At 54.2% G+C, this 16103-nt stretch overlaps 1 protein-coding gene across 3 annotated transcripts; it reads left to right on the top strand.

Moving 5' to 3' along the window:
- The first annotated feature begins 3789 nt into the window (after positions 1-3789).
- PLA2G15 (phospholipase A2 group XV) lies at positions 3790-15720 on the top strand. Of its 3 annotated transcripts, none has more exons than XM_036346045.1 (6): positions 3790-3981; positions 7718-7874; positions 10185-10303; positions 11214-11312; positions 11785-11884; positions 13674-13927. In XM_036346045.1, exons 1-6 carry the CDS (start codon positions 3867-3869, stop codon positions 13780-13782), a joined length of 699 nt encoding a protein of 232 aa, XP_036201938.1. In that variant the 5' UTR covers positions 3790-3866; the 3' UTR covers positions 13783-13927. The 3 variants fall into 3 exon arrangements, with proteins under 3 accessions (XP_036201938.1, XP_036201936.1, XP_036201937.1); XM_036346043.1 differs by having other exon boundaries at positions 3792-3981; positions 11660-11884; positions 13674-14185; XM_036346044.1 differs by lacking the exons at positions 3790-3981; positions 11785-11884 and adding an exon at positions 5695-6286 and having other exon boundaries at positions 13674-15720.
- Positions 15721-16103: the final 383 nt, after the last annotated feature.

Here is a 16103-nt window from a genome sequence, read left to right as displayed (position 1 = left end):
CCCGGGTGGGGATCCTCGCCTGGGACGGGAGTGTGGCGGGTCTCGTGGGCCTCCAGGGAGTCTAGGAGTGGTGTAAAGCCTCCTCCCTGGCCAGAAAACACCCTGCCGTGAGAGAGGATTCGACGCTGGGTGCCCGCTGGTGTCCCCCGCGGCGATCCACACGCGCTGTCCCAGGCCCATCCCACCCTTAGCGGGCCCGGCTGCACCAGGCCACCTGCCTCACTCATCTCCCGGCCTCCAGAGCGGGGCTCCCCCCAGTTCCCATCTCCGCCCCTTTGCCGAATCCCCGCCAGAGGGCGCGCTGACTCTGCCGCTGGATCCAGGTTCCTTGAAGAGGAGAAGCACTGGAAGATTCTACTTAAGGTGCAAGGGGAAGGCCCTTGACACCCCTCTAACCGCCCCCCGCAAGCACTGCACCCCAGCCGCCCCTCTCAGGCTTGAGAATCTTCGCAGCTCCTGGATCCCTGGACAAAGGCCACGTTTTTTCTTTTTCTTTTTATGTCTCCCCCGCTCCCCCCCCCCAAGTTTTTTTTTTTTTTAATATATTTTATTGATTTTTTACAGAGAGGAAGGGAGAGAGATAGAGAGTTAGAAACATCGATGGGAGAGAAACATCGATCAGCTGCCTCCTGCACATCTCCCACTGGGGATGTGCCCGCAACCCAGGTACATGCCCTTGACCGGAATCGAACCCCGGACCCTTCAGTCCGCAGGCAGACGCTCCATCCACTGAGCCAAACCGGTCTCGGCGCCCCCCCAAGTTTTTAAGTTTGGTTCCCAGGGTCCTCCACCTCAGTCCCACTCTCACCCACCACGTGCTCCAGACACACTGCTGTGATTGTTCAGGTCTCGAGGCTGTTGTGCATGCTACGCTCCCTGCTGGAGCACTCTTCTTCTTGACAAATTTCCACTTGTTCTTCAAGACCCATCCCTAATTCTTGCTCCAGGCAGCCTTCCTCGATGCCTAGGCCAGTTCCCGCAGGGCTCTGTCATGATTGGGTCAGTGTTTGGCCTCTCGTGACTCCGGGGAGGCTCTGGCAGCAGAGGAATAGGAGCCTGCTGAGCCATGAGCTTTAGGAGAGTAAGTTGACCTCCAAATGGGCTCAGTTCTAGCTACCAAACCAGCTCAGAAGCCCTGGTCTTGACTGGGTTGCCCCTTTTCCAGGTCTGACAGGCACTAGGATACTATCCTGGAAGGGTTGTAGAGAAGGGGGTGGTCTCATTCGTTCAACATATGGTAAGCACCTGCTGTATGCCAGGGACTGTGCTGGTGGTAAGGAGTAGTGCAGGAGGGGACAGTAATAGGACAGGTGAGGGGCCTATTCTTTCAGTGATTTTATATACACATACACATATATTTATTATATATAATTATTTTTATCCTCACCCAAGGATTTGTGGGGTTTTTTTCCTCATTGAGTCTAAAGAGAGAGGATAGGAGAGAGAGAGAGAGAGAAACCTCTATATGAGAGAGAAACATCAATTAGTTACCGCCCATACATGCCCCGACCAGGGATCAAACCTGAAACCTGGGTATGTGCCCTGACCTGGAATGTAACCTGTGACCCTTCCGTGCTTGGGACGATACTCTAACCACTGAGCAACACTGGCCAGGGCCAGTGATTATATTTTAATGGGACCCAGGCAAGGGCTGCTTCAAAGTCAGTGGCCATGTCTGGGCTGAGGCCTAAATACAGAGCTCAACTGAGTCCCCAAAAGTAGAGGCTGCAGACGAGGCCCAGTGCAACAAGTGCAGAAGTCCTGCGGGAGAAGGAGGTTTTTCTGTTCTAAGCAGCAAGGGAGCCATTGAGGGTGGAGATGAGAGAGCTACCAGAGTGGAAATTGGGGGAGACAGCCAGGGTACACAGCAGGGTCCTCATTCACTCTGATTCATGCACGCAATGGGAGAGCCATGAGTGGGATTAGTGGACATGATGGAGCCTGACAGTGTTTAATAATGCCAATCTGGCATGTGGAGAACAATGGGGATGAGGGTAGTTTGGCTTTGGGAGGATAGAGTTGGGGAGACTTGATGAGCACGTGGCTGTGGGCCTGAGCGTCAGGGAGGTATCTAGAGTCCAGGATGACTCACCACCATTCCTCCTGCAGAAATCATGTGGATGGTTGGGGCATGTGAAATGGGGGGACCCCCACCTCCTCACCTTCTGACTCTTCTCCACGGTGCCAGCATGAGTCATTGCTGACCAAGCCGTGGCACCCCTCCCACAGTGGCCATGGTTCCTACCACCTGCAGGGCCTGTGGGAGTGGGGCATCTCGGGAACCACTTCCGAGGACAGAGCCACCCTGTGGGGGACCCATGGTCGCCTGAGACTGTTGGGCTGACAAGACATTCAGACTGTGCCAGGGTTCAAAGTGGCCCAAGCTGTCATGCTCCCTGTTCTCTCCCCACTTAACCCTTGATCTTTAATCTACTGCCTGTCCCTAGCCCTGGCAGACGGCTCTCCATGATTTCCCACACTGGGCCTGCCAGATCGGTCCTCAGGGACTCTTTTGTTGTTGTTTTTTCAGGGACTCTTCTCCTGAGGTCTGGGATGGAGGTGAGGGAGGCAGCGGTGTTTTTTTGTTTTGTTTTGTTTTTTTTTTTATGGGAAGGGAGAGGCCTCAGGCTAGAGCCTGAAGTGGGAGATAGTTGGACCTTAAAGGAGGACCAATGTATTTCACTATAAGAAAATAGGAGAGACAGGCAAAGATGGTGTGTAGATTCATTGAAGGGGCACTGGGAGAGAGTGGAAAGGGTCAGCTACAGACCAACAGGAAGGAAGGAAGAGGAGGGAGGGAGGGGAGGTATATTTTGAAATCAGCTGATCAGGGTGTGACTGGCCCTTGGGAGGGAATGTGTGGAGGATCAAGACCTCCAGTCTCCAACACATGGTCCCTCTCTCCCAGAGAGATGCATGGTGCTGGTATATCACCGCCTGTGAAGTCTTTGCCCATTCTGTTCGCCCCCATTCCTCCTGCAGTGGGTCTGTGTCCTCTCTTGATCTCCATGTTCCCGTGTGCTGGGCGGCCCCAATACCCCTTCCGCTCTGCGAGGGAACTTGCGGATGGGCCATGGCGCAGGGTCAGGGCTCAAGCCCACTCTCAACCCTGCCCGTGAACTGCTCCGTCTGTTGGGGTGACTCCATACTCCGAGCCCCTAAAAGGGAGGACATACATCTCACTCAGAAACGAAACCTGCTGACTTGGCCTGTCCCCGTCCCATCCAGTTCCCGGGGGGCAGACGGCAAAGGGGTGCCTGCCTGGGCGTGGGTTGCCTGAACAACTCAGATATCCTCTGGGCAGGGTGTGAAGAACTGGAGGCGGGGGGGGGGGGGGGGGGTTGCGCAAAGGTCCTGGTCAACTCTGACCCCCTAAGGCCGCCAAACTGTCTGGGGCTTACTTTCCTTCCCCTTGGCTGTGACCGGAGTCGCTCAGCGGCCGCGGTCACTGGACCATGAACCGCCGCTCATCCAGGATCGTTCCAGATTCCAGGTCAGCCAGGCGCCGGGAATCGGGGGGCGGGGGGGTGAGGGCTTGGAGGACGGGGGCCTGTGCTGGGTCCCCAGCAGCAGCGGGGCTGGGTCTGGCCAGAGGGTGGAAGCCAGGCTGAGCCTGAACAGATCGATGCGCTCGGCTCGCAGCGCTGTCAGGAAAGCAAGTCCCGGACCAGCGGGAGCCCGGCGGCCAGCTCCGACTGGGCGGGACGCACTGGGGGGCGAGTCCCTATTGGCCGGCGGCTTGCGGGAGCTGGGCCCTGATTGGCCCGGCCGCCGGTGGGCGGTGGGGTTAAGCGCGTCGCCGCGCCCGGCCTAGGCGCCAGCCAGGAGCTGGGATCCCGCGCCAGGAGCCCGGTCCGCCCCGCGCCATGGGCCCCCGCCGCTGCCCGCGCCGCGCAGCCCTGCTCCCGGGGGGCCTCCTGCTCCTCCTGCTGCTCGCAGACCCGGCGCTTCCGACCGGACGCCCCCCTCCGGTGGTCCTGGGTGAGGCACGAGTCTAGTAGTGGGTCTGTTGGCTGTGCGTCGGGCAGGACCGGGTACGGGGGTGAGGGGGACTGTCTCCCCGGTTTGCATGGGCTCCCAGCACGGGGTAGGGGGACGTAGGACCGTCTTGTCATCTGGGTCGGTCCGTCCGCCTCCTGCCATGCTGGTCGCGGGTGTGGTCAACCTCGCTGTCACCTTCCCTTATAGATTATGGGGTAAGGAGTGTTATTTGCGGTTGTCCATCTGTCTGCCTGTCCGCGCCAGTCCCAAACCTTGTCTTGCTGTATCCCATTTTTTTTTTTTTTTTAATCTGGAAAGACTGAGACCCTTTGGCCCCACTCCCGAGGGCCGGTTTGGGGGTAAGGTGGCCCCAGAGTTGGCCCCAGGGGCCTTAGTGTTGACTTAGGCTGGACTGGTAGGCTGTCTGGACCCCTTCAGCCCCTTACATCTCGGAAGCGTTGAGGAAAGGAGGCTCATTGGGGAAAGGATTCCTGTCTTAACTTGCCACCAGGGCTCCCCCCGGACTGATCAGATGGGTAGTATTGGGCCTGAGGGAGGAGACCCTAGGGCAGTGGTTCTCAAACTTCTGGCCCTTTAAATACAGTTCCTCATGTTGTGACCCAACCATAACATTATTTCCGTTGCTATTTCATCACTGTCATGTTGCTACTGTTATGAATCATCCTGTAAATATCTGATATGCAGGATGGTCTTAGGCGACCCCTGTGAAAGGGTCGTTCGACCGCCAAAGGGGTCGCGACCCACAGGTTGAGAACCGCTGCCCTAGGGAGTCTGAGGCTGGCTAAAAGCACAGGTAAGAGGTGGGACCGTGGCTGTAAACAGATGTCAGGGAGCTTGCCTGCACTGTTATCCTTTCAGACCTACTTGGACTCAACTCTGTTGGGGCGAGGCGACCTCTCCTGCTTGCTTACTACCCCCTCTTGGACCTGACCCCTGACAGCTGTACAGGCGTCACGGCATTTCCTTGGGGTGGGTGGTGGGCAGGGATGAGACTTCTGTCCTAGAGCTAGTGTGCAAGTGACCAGCCAGGACTCCTGAAGGCAGAGGCTTGCTGAGGTATACGTTACACACTGAGTCTGCATGACCCCCGTGCCTTTTTTGCTGGGAGTATTTTAATGGGGTTGATACAGGTGACAGATGGGTAAGACTGGCGGGTAGTTTGGTCCTAAGGCGTCCCCCACCGGGAGCTCTGGGCCATCAAATGCTTCAGGGGGATGCTGGGCCCAGGTTAATCATGGGAGTTGGGCACCCTTGGCTCTGCCTCCCTTAAGCTTCCAGGATGATCCCCGGAGATGAGGTCTGGGCTGGGCAAGCACAGAGAATCCACGGACCTAGTCAGGACAGGCTTCCTGGAGTATGCAGCTGGAGCTGTGGCCAGGAGAGTTTCAGGCACAGGGAACATACCGGAGGGAAGGAGGTAGGGAGTCCAGGCCGCCTGGAATGGAGTGGTTTGGAGGGGGGAGTGGATTGTTGAGGCTCGTGACTGGTTGGACTTTATCCTGGGGGCCCGCAGGGAGTCATGTGTGAGTCTAAGGAGGTCTGAGAAAAAGGGTGTGGCATTGGGACGTGTGTGGTCCATGAAAGGGTTGCAGCCTTTTCTCCTGGATTGGTGCTAACTCATGAAGTCATTCCGTTCTCAGTTATCCTAGGTCGGATCAGAGGAGCCTCAGTCCCTCCCCAGAGTCATGGAGCAGTGGGAATCTTAGCCTGCCCAGGGAGTGAGGCAGTTGGTATTAATTCTGGGAAACCCCATGGCTGGCAGTGGACAAGCTGTTCCTGGTCACAGATCAGTAATCCGGAGATGACCAGCCTCTATGGGTGGGGCTCAAATGGATAGTAGAGGAAGCAGAGGCCAGAAAAGTGACACAGAAGAAGACCCTGAGCAGGGGAAGGGACTGTAGTAAGCCATTTCTACCGCTCCCAGACTCAGTGTCCTCATCTATAAAGTGGGCATAATAAGGATGTTCTCTCCCAGTGTTATTTGAGGTGAAAGGCACGTGGATGGCTTTTACCCTAGTTCTAGGCTCAAGGTCTGAGGAAGTGACCACTGCTATTTTTAGAGGCCACACAGCCAGTCCAGTGTGAAAGGTATCCAGACAAAGCAGAACTGGTGGCTTCCTCTTTCAGCCATTTCCCATGGTGGAGATAATGACCAAGGTCTCTGTATTCCCCTGCCCAGTCCACAGGCCTGTCATGCTGGGGACTCCCCACTTCTGCACCCACAGCATGAAGGGAGGCGGAGGCAGGTGCTACAACTGCCTCCCGTGGCTGCCCCCAGGACATGGTGAGATGGTGCACAGGGAGGGCATGCCCTTTGCAGGGCTGGGTCCATAGTCCAAGCCCAGTGAATGCCAAGGAGAGCCAAGCGCTGGTTGTTCACTTCGTGATTATGGATCTTAAATAGGGATGGATATGGGAGGTGCTGAGAGCACGGCATGTGGGAGCAGGTGAGGCCGGAAAGGTCACTGGGAGTAAATAAACTTTAAAAGGCTTTGAATGCTACCTTGGGTGGGTGGCTTAGTTGTTTGGAACGTCGTCCCATACACCAAAAGATTGGGGGTTCGGTTCCTGGTCAGGAAACATACCTAGGTTGCAGGGTCAATCCCCAGTCAGCATGTGCACAGGAGGCAACCAATCGTTTGCTTGCTTGCTTCCTTCCTCCCTCCCTTCTTCCTTTCCTCCCTTCCTCCCTTCCTCCCTTCCTCCCTTCCTCCCTTCCTCCTTCCTTCCTTCCTTTCCTCCTTCCTCCCTTCCTCCCTTCCTCCTTCCTCTTCCTTCCTTCCTTCCTTCCTTTCCTTCCTTCCTTCCTTCCCTTCCTTCTCCTTCCTCCCTTCCTCCCTTCCTCCCTTCCTCCTTCCTCCTTCCTTTCCTTCCTTCCTTCCTTCCTTCCTTCCTTCCTTCCTTCCTCCCTTCCTCCCTTCCTCCCTTCCTCCCTTCCTCCCTTTCCTCCCTTCCTCCCTTCCTCCCTCTCCCTTCCATCCCTCCCTCCCTCCCTCCCTCCCTCCTCCCTTCCTCCCTTCCGCCCTTCCTCTTCCTTCCTTCCTTCCTTCCTTCCTTCCTTCCTTCCTTCCTTCCTTCCTTTCCTCCTTCCTTTCTTCTTTCTCTCTCTCTCTCTCTCTCTCTCTCTCTCTCTCTCTCTCTCTCTCTCTCTCGTTAATAAACAGATGAGGATTAAAATCATAAAAATAAAGGCCTTGAACGCTGGGCAGTGAAGCAATGGGGATCGAGTTGAGTGTCACAAGCTCCCCAGGGCTCTGTGGAATCAATCGGCCAGTTCAGGTAGAGAGAAGTTGCCCTTTAGGCCTAGTCTCCCCGATCCCACACCAACTATGACCAGAGTGGTGTGTTGTTTCAGGGTAGCCATCTCCAGTGCTTGGTCCATGTGTACCCAGCTGCTAGGGCTCTTCAGATGGCCTGTCCTTTGGAACCTACCAGACTCTGGCCTTTAGCAAAGCCTGGGGACCTCAGTAGGTCAGCAGGTGCCAATAGGAGCTTCTTCCCGTCGTGTTTCTGTTCATTGCCGTCCTCTGCGAGCCTGTTTTGGAGTGCTTTCTCCTTTGGCTGGCTCAGTGGCTCAGTGCTCTGTCCAGTTTCCCAATCCGGTCAGAGTGGACAAAGCCCTGCCTAGGACGGTAGAAGGCCTTTGGATTCAAGCCTTGAGGGTCTCCAGTCTGTCGGGCCCAGGGCCTCATGCATGTTCTGTGCCCCACTGTAGTGCCTGGCGATTTGGGCAACCAGCTGGAGGCAAAGCTGGACAAGCCGAAGGTCGTGCACTACCTCTGCTCCAAGAAGACGGACAGCTACTTCACGCTCTGGCTGAACCTCGAACTGCTGCTGCCTGTCATCATTGACTGCTGGATCGACAATATCAGGTGGGAGCTGGGGTACAGGCCGGGTGCTGCTCGCCAACTCAGCCTACAGAGGCCCCCAGAGTCCATTTCCAGATCATCCCCACCTAAGAGGCCTAAGGTCATTCCCCTTTCTCACTTCCCATTTCCTTAGTCTGCTTGGCACCGTCTTTGTGTCTCTCAGACAGAATTTCTGATTTCAGAGAGGAAGGGAGAGGGAGAAACATCAATGATGAGAGAAAATCATTAATTGGCTGCCTCCTGCATGCCCCCCATTGGGGTTTGAGCATGCAGCCTGGGCATGTGCCCTGACTTGGCATTGAACTGTGACCTCCTGGTTCATAGGTCGATGCTCAACCACTGAGTCACAAGTCACACCAGCCAGGCTCATTTAGTCTTATAGCAACTCTATGGAAGAGGTTCTGTTTATAAACCAGTTTTATAGCAAGGACATCTGGAATCTCAGGTCAGTTACAAAACTTCCAGGGTCACTCAGCTAATAAGGGGCAAAACCAGGATTCCAACCCAGAATTGTATGACCCTGAGCTAAGTTTCCCTCTCAGACTGAGCTCCCTGAGGCAGGGACTCTATCTGTTTTATCTTTATAGCGGTAGAACCTGGAATCCAGCTGGTGCTCAAAACAATGTTCGAGCCGAATGGAATCTAACAAACATTTTTTCTTGGAGACGCACTCGCTGTCTCTCCAGGCGCCCTGCCCTTCCCGCCGTTTAAGATGCCTGCTTTGTTGACTCTTTCCTCTTCTGTGTGTGTTTGTCATCAGAGTCATTTCTGGGCTGTTGATCTGCATTTCTATTTTTGTACCGGAGACATGGTCTCAGTTACTGCCAATCGGAGGTGCGGGCTGACACCAAGAGGGGCTCATCTACCTTCATTGCTCCTCTGACCTCTTTGACTTTCACCCGGCACAGAGCTACCTTGGCTTTCCAGAACAATTTTCTGCACTTTGCTGAGTGGCCATTGGGGTGATCTACAGCTTGCCCTTGAGAGAGTAGGTCACCAGGACCTATTATTTGGGTCAATGTTCGGAATCCTGTCATCTTTCTGTAGCTAATCTTTAGGATGGGGTGGGACTCAGGATCATCAGGGACTGCTTGTCTAGCGTGTGTCTTCTCGGGCACGTTTGCCTCCTTGGCAGGGCTCCTGGTTTGGCATAAGGCCTTCCTCCTGTCTCCCACCACCCTTTCCTCATCATGTCTCTAGGGTTGGTCTGTCTACCCACACAATGGCCTCTGAGGTGTGCGTGGGGGGTGTCTCTCTGTCTGGTTCTGTTACGTGTTGCTCTCATCATCTCCTTTGCCCTGTGATGTACTGTGGTGGCTTCTAGGAGCTGGATCCATAGAGATGGAGCGATGGGAGCCTTTTGGGGTCAAGTGTGATGTTCATGGCACAGCCAGGCCTGGTGCTTCCCTCTCCTAAACGGATCTGAGACCTGCATTCGGGGGTGGGTGACATTGAGGAGAGTGTCCTGGGCTCCTCTTTTATAAAAGTTTGATTTGAGAGAGAGAGAGAGAGAGAGAGAGAGATTTGTTGTTCCACTTATTTATTCATTCATTGGTTGATTCTTTATGTGCAATGACTGGGGATTGAACCTGCAACCTTGATGTATCAGGATGATGCTCTAACCCAGCGGTTCTCAACCTGCGGGTCGCGACCCCTTTGGGGGTCGAATGACCCTTTCACAGGGGTCGCCTAAGACCATCGGAAAACACATATGTAATTACATATTGTTTTTGTGATTAATCACTATGCTTTAATTATGTTCAATTCGTAACAATGAAAATACATCCTGCATATCAGATATTTACATTACGATTCATAACGGTAGCAAAATTACAGTTATGAAGTAGCCGCGAAAATAATTTTATGGTTGGGGTCACCACAACATGAGGAACTGTATTAAAGGGTCGCGGTGTTAGGAAGGTTGAGAACCACTGCTCTAGTGGGTATATAAGATAGAAGAGCTAGGGCTGAGGTAAGGTGCCCTGGGGGCTTCAATGGATCATTACAGAATGATAAGAACAAGTGTTTAGTAAATAGAAGTTTGCCCTACCATATAATTAATGGTAATTATTATGGGCAAGGACCCTAATTCAAGTTAAAGGGAGGGGCAGCTAAAATTGTCTTTAGCTCAGAACAATACACAGAAGCAATCTTCAGTGACTAACTCTGAACCCCCAGTTACTTTTTGGTCTCCCTTGTATAAGAGACCAAACCTGAGGATGAGAAGGGAGTGTGGCTCAGGACACGGGGCAGAATTGGGACTCAAATTCAGTGCCAACATTGGGTCACCAGCTCAGTATTCCCTCCTGACAGGCTGGTCTACAACAGGACGTCCCGGGCCACCCAGTTTCCCGATGGTGTGGATGTGCATGTCCCTGGCTTTGGGGAGACCTTCTCACTGGAGTTCCTGGATCCCAGCAAAAGCAGTGTGGGTATGTGGCCCTTCTCATGCTCTCTGGGAAATGAGGCTGGAGGTTTTGCTGGACTCTAGTGTGGGAGGAACCACTCAATTTGAAGGCAGAGTCGTTCTCTGATCAGTGTGGGCAGAGAGCACTCCTTCAGGGACCTCCCTGCAGTAGAGGTCACAGTGTCCTTGGCAGGCATGTTATAGGTGGCTGGCACTGGCAGTACCCTCTGTAATCCTATGCATTTCTTTCTTTTTTTTGTTTTGTTAATCCTCAGCGGAGGATATTTTTCCATTGATTTTTAGAGAGAGTGTAAGGGAGAGGGAGAAGGAGAGAGAAACATCGATGTGAAAGACACATCGATTGGTTGCTTCCTGCACTCACCCCGACCAGGGCCAGGGAAACTGCAACCGAGGTACATGCCCTTGACCGGAATCAAACCTAGGACCTTTCAGTCGCTTTATTCACTGAGCCAAACCAGCTAGGGCTCTTTTTTTTTTTTTTTTTTAATGAATTTAAAAAAATATATTTTTATTGATTTTTTTTATAGAGAGGAAGGGAGAGGGATAGAGAGCTAGAAACATCTATCAGCCACCTCCTGCACACCCCCCACCAGGGATGTGCCCACAACCATGACCGGAATCGAACCTGGGGACCCTTCAGTCTGCAGGCCGACTCTCTATCCACTGAGCCAAACCAGTTAGGGCTCTTTTTTTTTTTTTAATTGACTTTAGAGAGAGGAAGGAAGAGAGAAAGAAAGAAAGAAATATTGATTGGCTGCCTCCTGCACGCCCCCTTCTGGGGATGGAGCCTGCAACCCAACTTGTGCCCTGACCAGGAATTGAACTGGTGACCTCTTGGTGCATGGGACATGGGACAACGCTCAACCAACTGAGCCACACCAGTCAGGACTAATCCTGTACATCTCTGTGTATAGGTTCCTATTTCCACACCATGGTAGAGAGCCTTGTGAGCTGGGGCTACACAAGGGGTGAGGACGTCCGGGGGGCCCCTTATGACTGGCGCCGAGCCCCAAGTAAGTGATCACCCTTGTTTCCTGCTGAGGTCATGGGTGGTGGGGACAAGGGGTCACAGTCACCATAGGCCCTGGGCTCTCCCCTACTCCTGGTCAGTCTGTCCTGTCTTTCCCCCTCCGTCACCCCAGGATTTCGGTGTCTCTGAGCCCTGGAGAGAGATAGTGAGTCTGAGGAGGGGGAAGGGGAGCCCCTTTGTTCCCTACCTTCATTGAATGGGAGGGGAAACCATATTACTCCCACTTGAATTGTAGCATCCTCTCCTAGTCCTGGGTCTGGCCTGAGAGACAGTCATAGTTCAGGCCCCAGGACCCTTCGCGCCTGACTCCCGCCTGGCTCTGGCCTGCAGATGAAAATGGGCCCTACTTCCTGGCCCTCCGGGAGATGATCGAGGAGATGCACCAGCTGTATGGGGGCCCCGTGGTGCTGGTTGCCCACAGCATGGGCAACATGTACACGCTCTACTTTCTGCAGCGACAGCCACAGGCCTGGAAGGACAAGTATATCCGTGCCTTCGTGGCACTGGGTGCGCCCTGGGGGGGCGTGGCCAAGACCTTTCGCGTCCTGGCCTCAGGTAAGAAACTGCCTGGTCCAGCATGGGGGGCTGGTGTTGGGGGTGGCTCCCTCTCTTCCCCTTTACAGTGTCCTCATGGGGAACCCTTCTTTCTCCAGAATGGTATTCTTTTCCCAATAATGTCACCTCTCTAGTTGAGGACCTTGGTTATCTGTGCGCATGTCTTACAGCATGTGCGTGGACATAACTCTTGGTCATGCAGGTGCTTGCTTGTGCACACGTGTACACGCACTCTGCTCAGGCCTGGCTGCCTAACTTGGTTTGACCCAGAGTTCTTTGGGGGAACCTTCTCCCTCTCCCCTATCCTCATACTCACGCTTTCATTCCCACCTTTGCCCCAGAGAAGGAAGGCTAGACGCCAGTTTCCTGTTTATGAGTTGCACCTCCATGTGCAGCAGCCCAGAACCTCTGTTGGCAACACAAGGAGGAAGCAGGTGCAGATCTGTTTGGGCCTGCTTGCTAGGCAGCTGTGAAAGTCACCTTTTTCCCCATTCCATTTCTCCCCAATTTACCTGAATTTTATTTTTTGTTTTAAATATTTTAATTGATTTTTTGTTTAAATGGGAGAAGAAGGAAGAGAGAGAAACATCTGTGTGAGAGTGAAACATGGATCAGCTACCTCCTGCATGCCCCCTACCGGGGATCGAGCTCACAACCCTTGGCTGGGTGCTGACTGGGAATTGAACCGACAACCTTCAGTGCACAGGACAACACCCAACCAACTGAGCCACGCCAGCCAGGGCCACCTGCATTTTCATGTCTGTCAGGATGTGCCAGCTACAGCCATAGGGCTTCCCTCCCTCTGCCAGAACTGGTGTGAGCCCCATGGCCCCTCACTTTAGGAGCCATAAACCAGGATTGTGCCTCTGAGCTGACATCCTGCTGGTTCACCTTGGATAAGGTCAGTGCCCGCAGGGCTGGGCCAACCATCTGATGAGCTTTCTTCCTCAAGTCACTGGCACTGCCTGATCTGCTTGTTGTGATCAGGTCAGACCCAGTGCCTGTCCCTGTAGTGACCCTGGATTGGCTTTGCCTCAGATACTGGGAAACTGTTCTTTCAGGCCCTGGCAATCTGGGAGCAGGACGGCGGTGGGAAGGGTGATAGTCATGGACCCCTAGGTGTGGGCCTCCCTTTCCTCAGGAGTCTTAGAGCCAGGCCCCGCCAGGCAGAGCGGTGGTTCTGTGGTCAGTCAGAGAGGTAGAGTGATGGGTGGCCATGGGTCCTCAACAGGGTCAAGAGGCTCCCGTTCCCAAGTTCCAACTCACCCTCTGGAAGTTTCACTGGCAACTGGGTGTGTGTGTATTGTTGGCATTCCTGTGTTTGAAGGACTCATGCTCTAGTCTGCAGACCTGGCTGCCCGGGTCAGCGACAGGCAGGACTGGCTGGCTGCAGTTCTAAACCTAGAAAAAGAAAAATATTTGCATAGCTCATTGTAATTAAAAAAAAAAAAAGGATTGTGCCTCTGGGCTGACAACCTGCTGGTTCACCTTGGATAAGGTCAGTGCCTACAGGCCCAGTGATAATTCACCTTGTGGGTGTGTGTTGCCTAAATCCCTGGTGAAGAAATGCAGAAGGAAAGAAACAAGGGGTTGGGTGCTTCCCAGATGTGGCAAAATTACAGGGAAACAATAAAAGGGAATGCAGGCACGGGAGTTATAATGGTAACTGGAGAGACTGGTGCGCTGACTGGGCCACTGGTTGGGGTCCAGCAGGGGCCGTGGTGGTGAACATGGTGCCCAGCCAGCTTGCACTCCTGAGCACTGACTGACTGGAGCCCTCTCCCTGCAGGGGACAACAACCGGATCCCAGTCATCAGTCCCCTGAAGATCCGGGAGCAGCAGCGGACTGCTGTCTCTACCAGCTGGCTGCTGCCCTACAACTATACCTGGTCACCTGAGAAGGTCTTTGTACGCACATCCACGACCAATTACACGTTGCGCGACTATCGCCAGTTCTTCCAGGACATCGGCTTCGAAGACGGCTGGCTCATGAGGCAGGACACGGAGGGGCTGGTTGAAGCCATGGTGCCACCTGGCGTGCCACTGCACTGCCTCTATGGCACGGGTGTCCCCACACCAGATTCCTTCCACTATGAGAGTTTCCCCGACCGTGACCCTAAAATCTACTTTGGTGATGGCGACGGCACTGTGAACTTACAGAGTGCCCTGCAGTGCCAGACCTGGCGCAGCCGCCAGGAACACCAGGTCTCACTGCAGGAGCTGCCAGGCAGCGAGCACATTGAGATGCTGGCCAATGCCACTACCCTGGCCTATCTGAAACTCCTGCTCCTTGGGCCCTGATTTTTGTGCCAGGCAGGGCTGTGGGATGGCTTGGCCACAGCTGCTGCTCTTGACCTCCCGGGCTGCCGTGGCCCATGAGTTTAGCAGTTTGTAACTGACCTTCCAAGGCCATACGTCTTGGGTTATGAAACATCTGCCGTTGGGAAGTGCCATTTCTTACCCTTTCTCTGGAAGAGAGGAAGGAAGAAATAGTCTGGACTCACTCAAGGGACTCTTAATGGAGAGAATGCTGCTGCTGATGGAATCGTTGTGACCTCAGGACCGGCAGCAGGTGGATTGGCTGCACCTGGATCCAATCCCCCAACTCAGGGTCCATGTGTTCTCCTGCTACTCCTGTGGCCATTTCACATTGCCCACTAGGCCCTGGCCCCTCAGACTTCCTGTGAGGGATATCACTGAGCTGTGGTCCCTGCCCCCAGAGATCCCAGCGATGGGCTCCTTGTCCCTAGGGTGATGCTTCCCACTGGCTGGCCACAGGTACCACTGCCACTGGCCACGGGTAGCTGGAGCTGCTGGCTTTCCTGTGGCCTTGCTGCACAACAGCCCAACTGTGGCTCTCTGGGGGCAGCCCGTTTCCCCCTGCAGGCAGGGGTGGGCTGTGTTTTCTGTGGTTCCCAGGCTGTGGGGCATTCACTCCTACCTCCCTCACCTCCAAGAATAGCCTCGCTGAGGAGTGGGCAGCCCCTCCCCCCCCAGTTCTGCAGGCTGTATCCCAGGAGCTCTGATCCCCTGGTGGGCTGTCACCGGTTGACAGTATCAATGCTGGCTCCCTTCACCCTAGAACTGCTATTCAGGACTCAGTGCCATAGCCTTTTAGATCCTGATGAAGAAAGAGAACTCAAGATCGGACCAAAGTGACTCAGAGCTTCCCTAACCTGACCTTTTTTTTTTTTTTTAATTAACCTGACCTCTTGCTAACCCCATCACCATATTGTCACCCTGCCATAGGGTTTCTCTAGCACCCACGTGGGCCGGCACAGGGCTGAGAGGAGGTTGGGCTCCCGCCCACCCTGCCCAGCACCTACCTCCACCAGGCAGCACAGTGGTGTTTAGTCTGCAGGGACTAGTTCAGGAACTTGAGTGGGCCCCTGTGAGAGCCAGGTGCCTTGGAGCCCTCCTGCGGGGTTCCTGTCTGCCCCCAGATGCTGCGTGGGTCGAGCATGTCAAACTCAAAGGCTAACACGGGCCAAATACACGAGGCATGCGGCCCGTGGGCTTTGAGTTTGACATGCTTGGTATGGTCTTCCTATGACAGCAGAGCTGGAGAGTCTGTATCTGCCTTTTGGCAGTGGTCTCTGAGTGGGCAACAGCTATAGGCCAAGACTTGGTTCTCTAGCCTCTAGGGTGAGGGCCCAAAACCACAATCAGGCGGGACTGTGCTGCCCTCTCACAGGTTTCTTTGGAGCCGGATTTTCTCTGTTGCGTACGTACCCAGCGTCTGTCTCTCCCTGTGTTCCTGAGGGGTGGGCCCCCTATCGGGCCCTGAGCAGGCTGTATCTTGATTGTGGCAATAAAAGTATTCTGGATGCTGTAAAGTTGCCTGGCCTAGGCTCTATTCGGAGTGTGAGAGGAGGGAGCTAGTGGAGGGGTAAGAGGGCTAGAGAGCAGGTAATCAGGGGCCAGGTCTTTCCTGCGGCCGTGGTGGGTTCTCTCAGCACCGGAGCGTGGCTCCTATGCACCGCTTTGGGCTTATATTCTCCTGCCCCTTCTCCTGGAATCTAGTTCCCCTCCTGGGACTAAGAACCAGGACCTGAAACATTCCTTTTTTTTAAAAAAAAAAATTTTTTTTATTGATTTCAGAGAGGAAGGGAGAGGGAGGGAGAGAGAAATAGAAACAGCAATGATGAGAGAGAATCATTGATCAGCTGCCTCCTGCACACCCCTAATGATTGAGCCCGCAACCCGGGCATGTGCCCTT

Source organism: Myotis myotis, unplaced genomic scaffold, assembly GCF_014108235.1.
Source record: "Myotis myotis isolate mMyoMyo1 unplaced genomic scaffold, mMyoMyo1.p scaffold_m19_p_19, whole genome shotgun sequence".
Taxonomy (NCBI): Eukaryota; Metazoa; Chordata; class Mammalia; order Chiroptera; family Vespertilionidae; genus Myotis; species Myotis myotis.
This window is presented reverse-complemented; position numbering and strand designations above follow the sequence as displayed.

What these genes read in the sequence shown, in the direction of transcription:
- PLA2G15 (XM_036346043.1), top strand. Translation starts at nt 3,867, where the DNA reads ATGGGCCCCCGCCGCTGCCCGCGCCGCGCAGCCCTGCTCCCGGGGGGC. An exon ending in TGACTGGCGCCGAGCCCCAA is followed by an intron (nt 11,313 to 11,659) that starts GTAAGTGATCAC and finishes TCTGGCCTGCAG; the next exon opens with ATGAAAATGGGCCCTACTTC. An exon ending in CTTTCGCGTCCTGGCCTCAG is followed by an intron (nt 11,885 to 13,673) that starts GTAAGAAACTGC and finishes CTCTCCCTGCAG; the next exon opens with GGGACAACAACCGGATCCCA.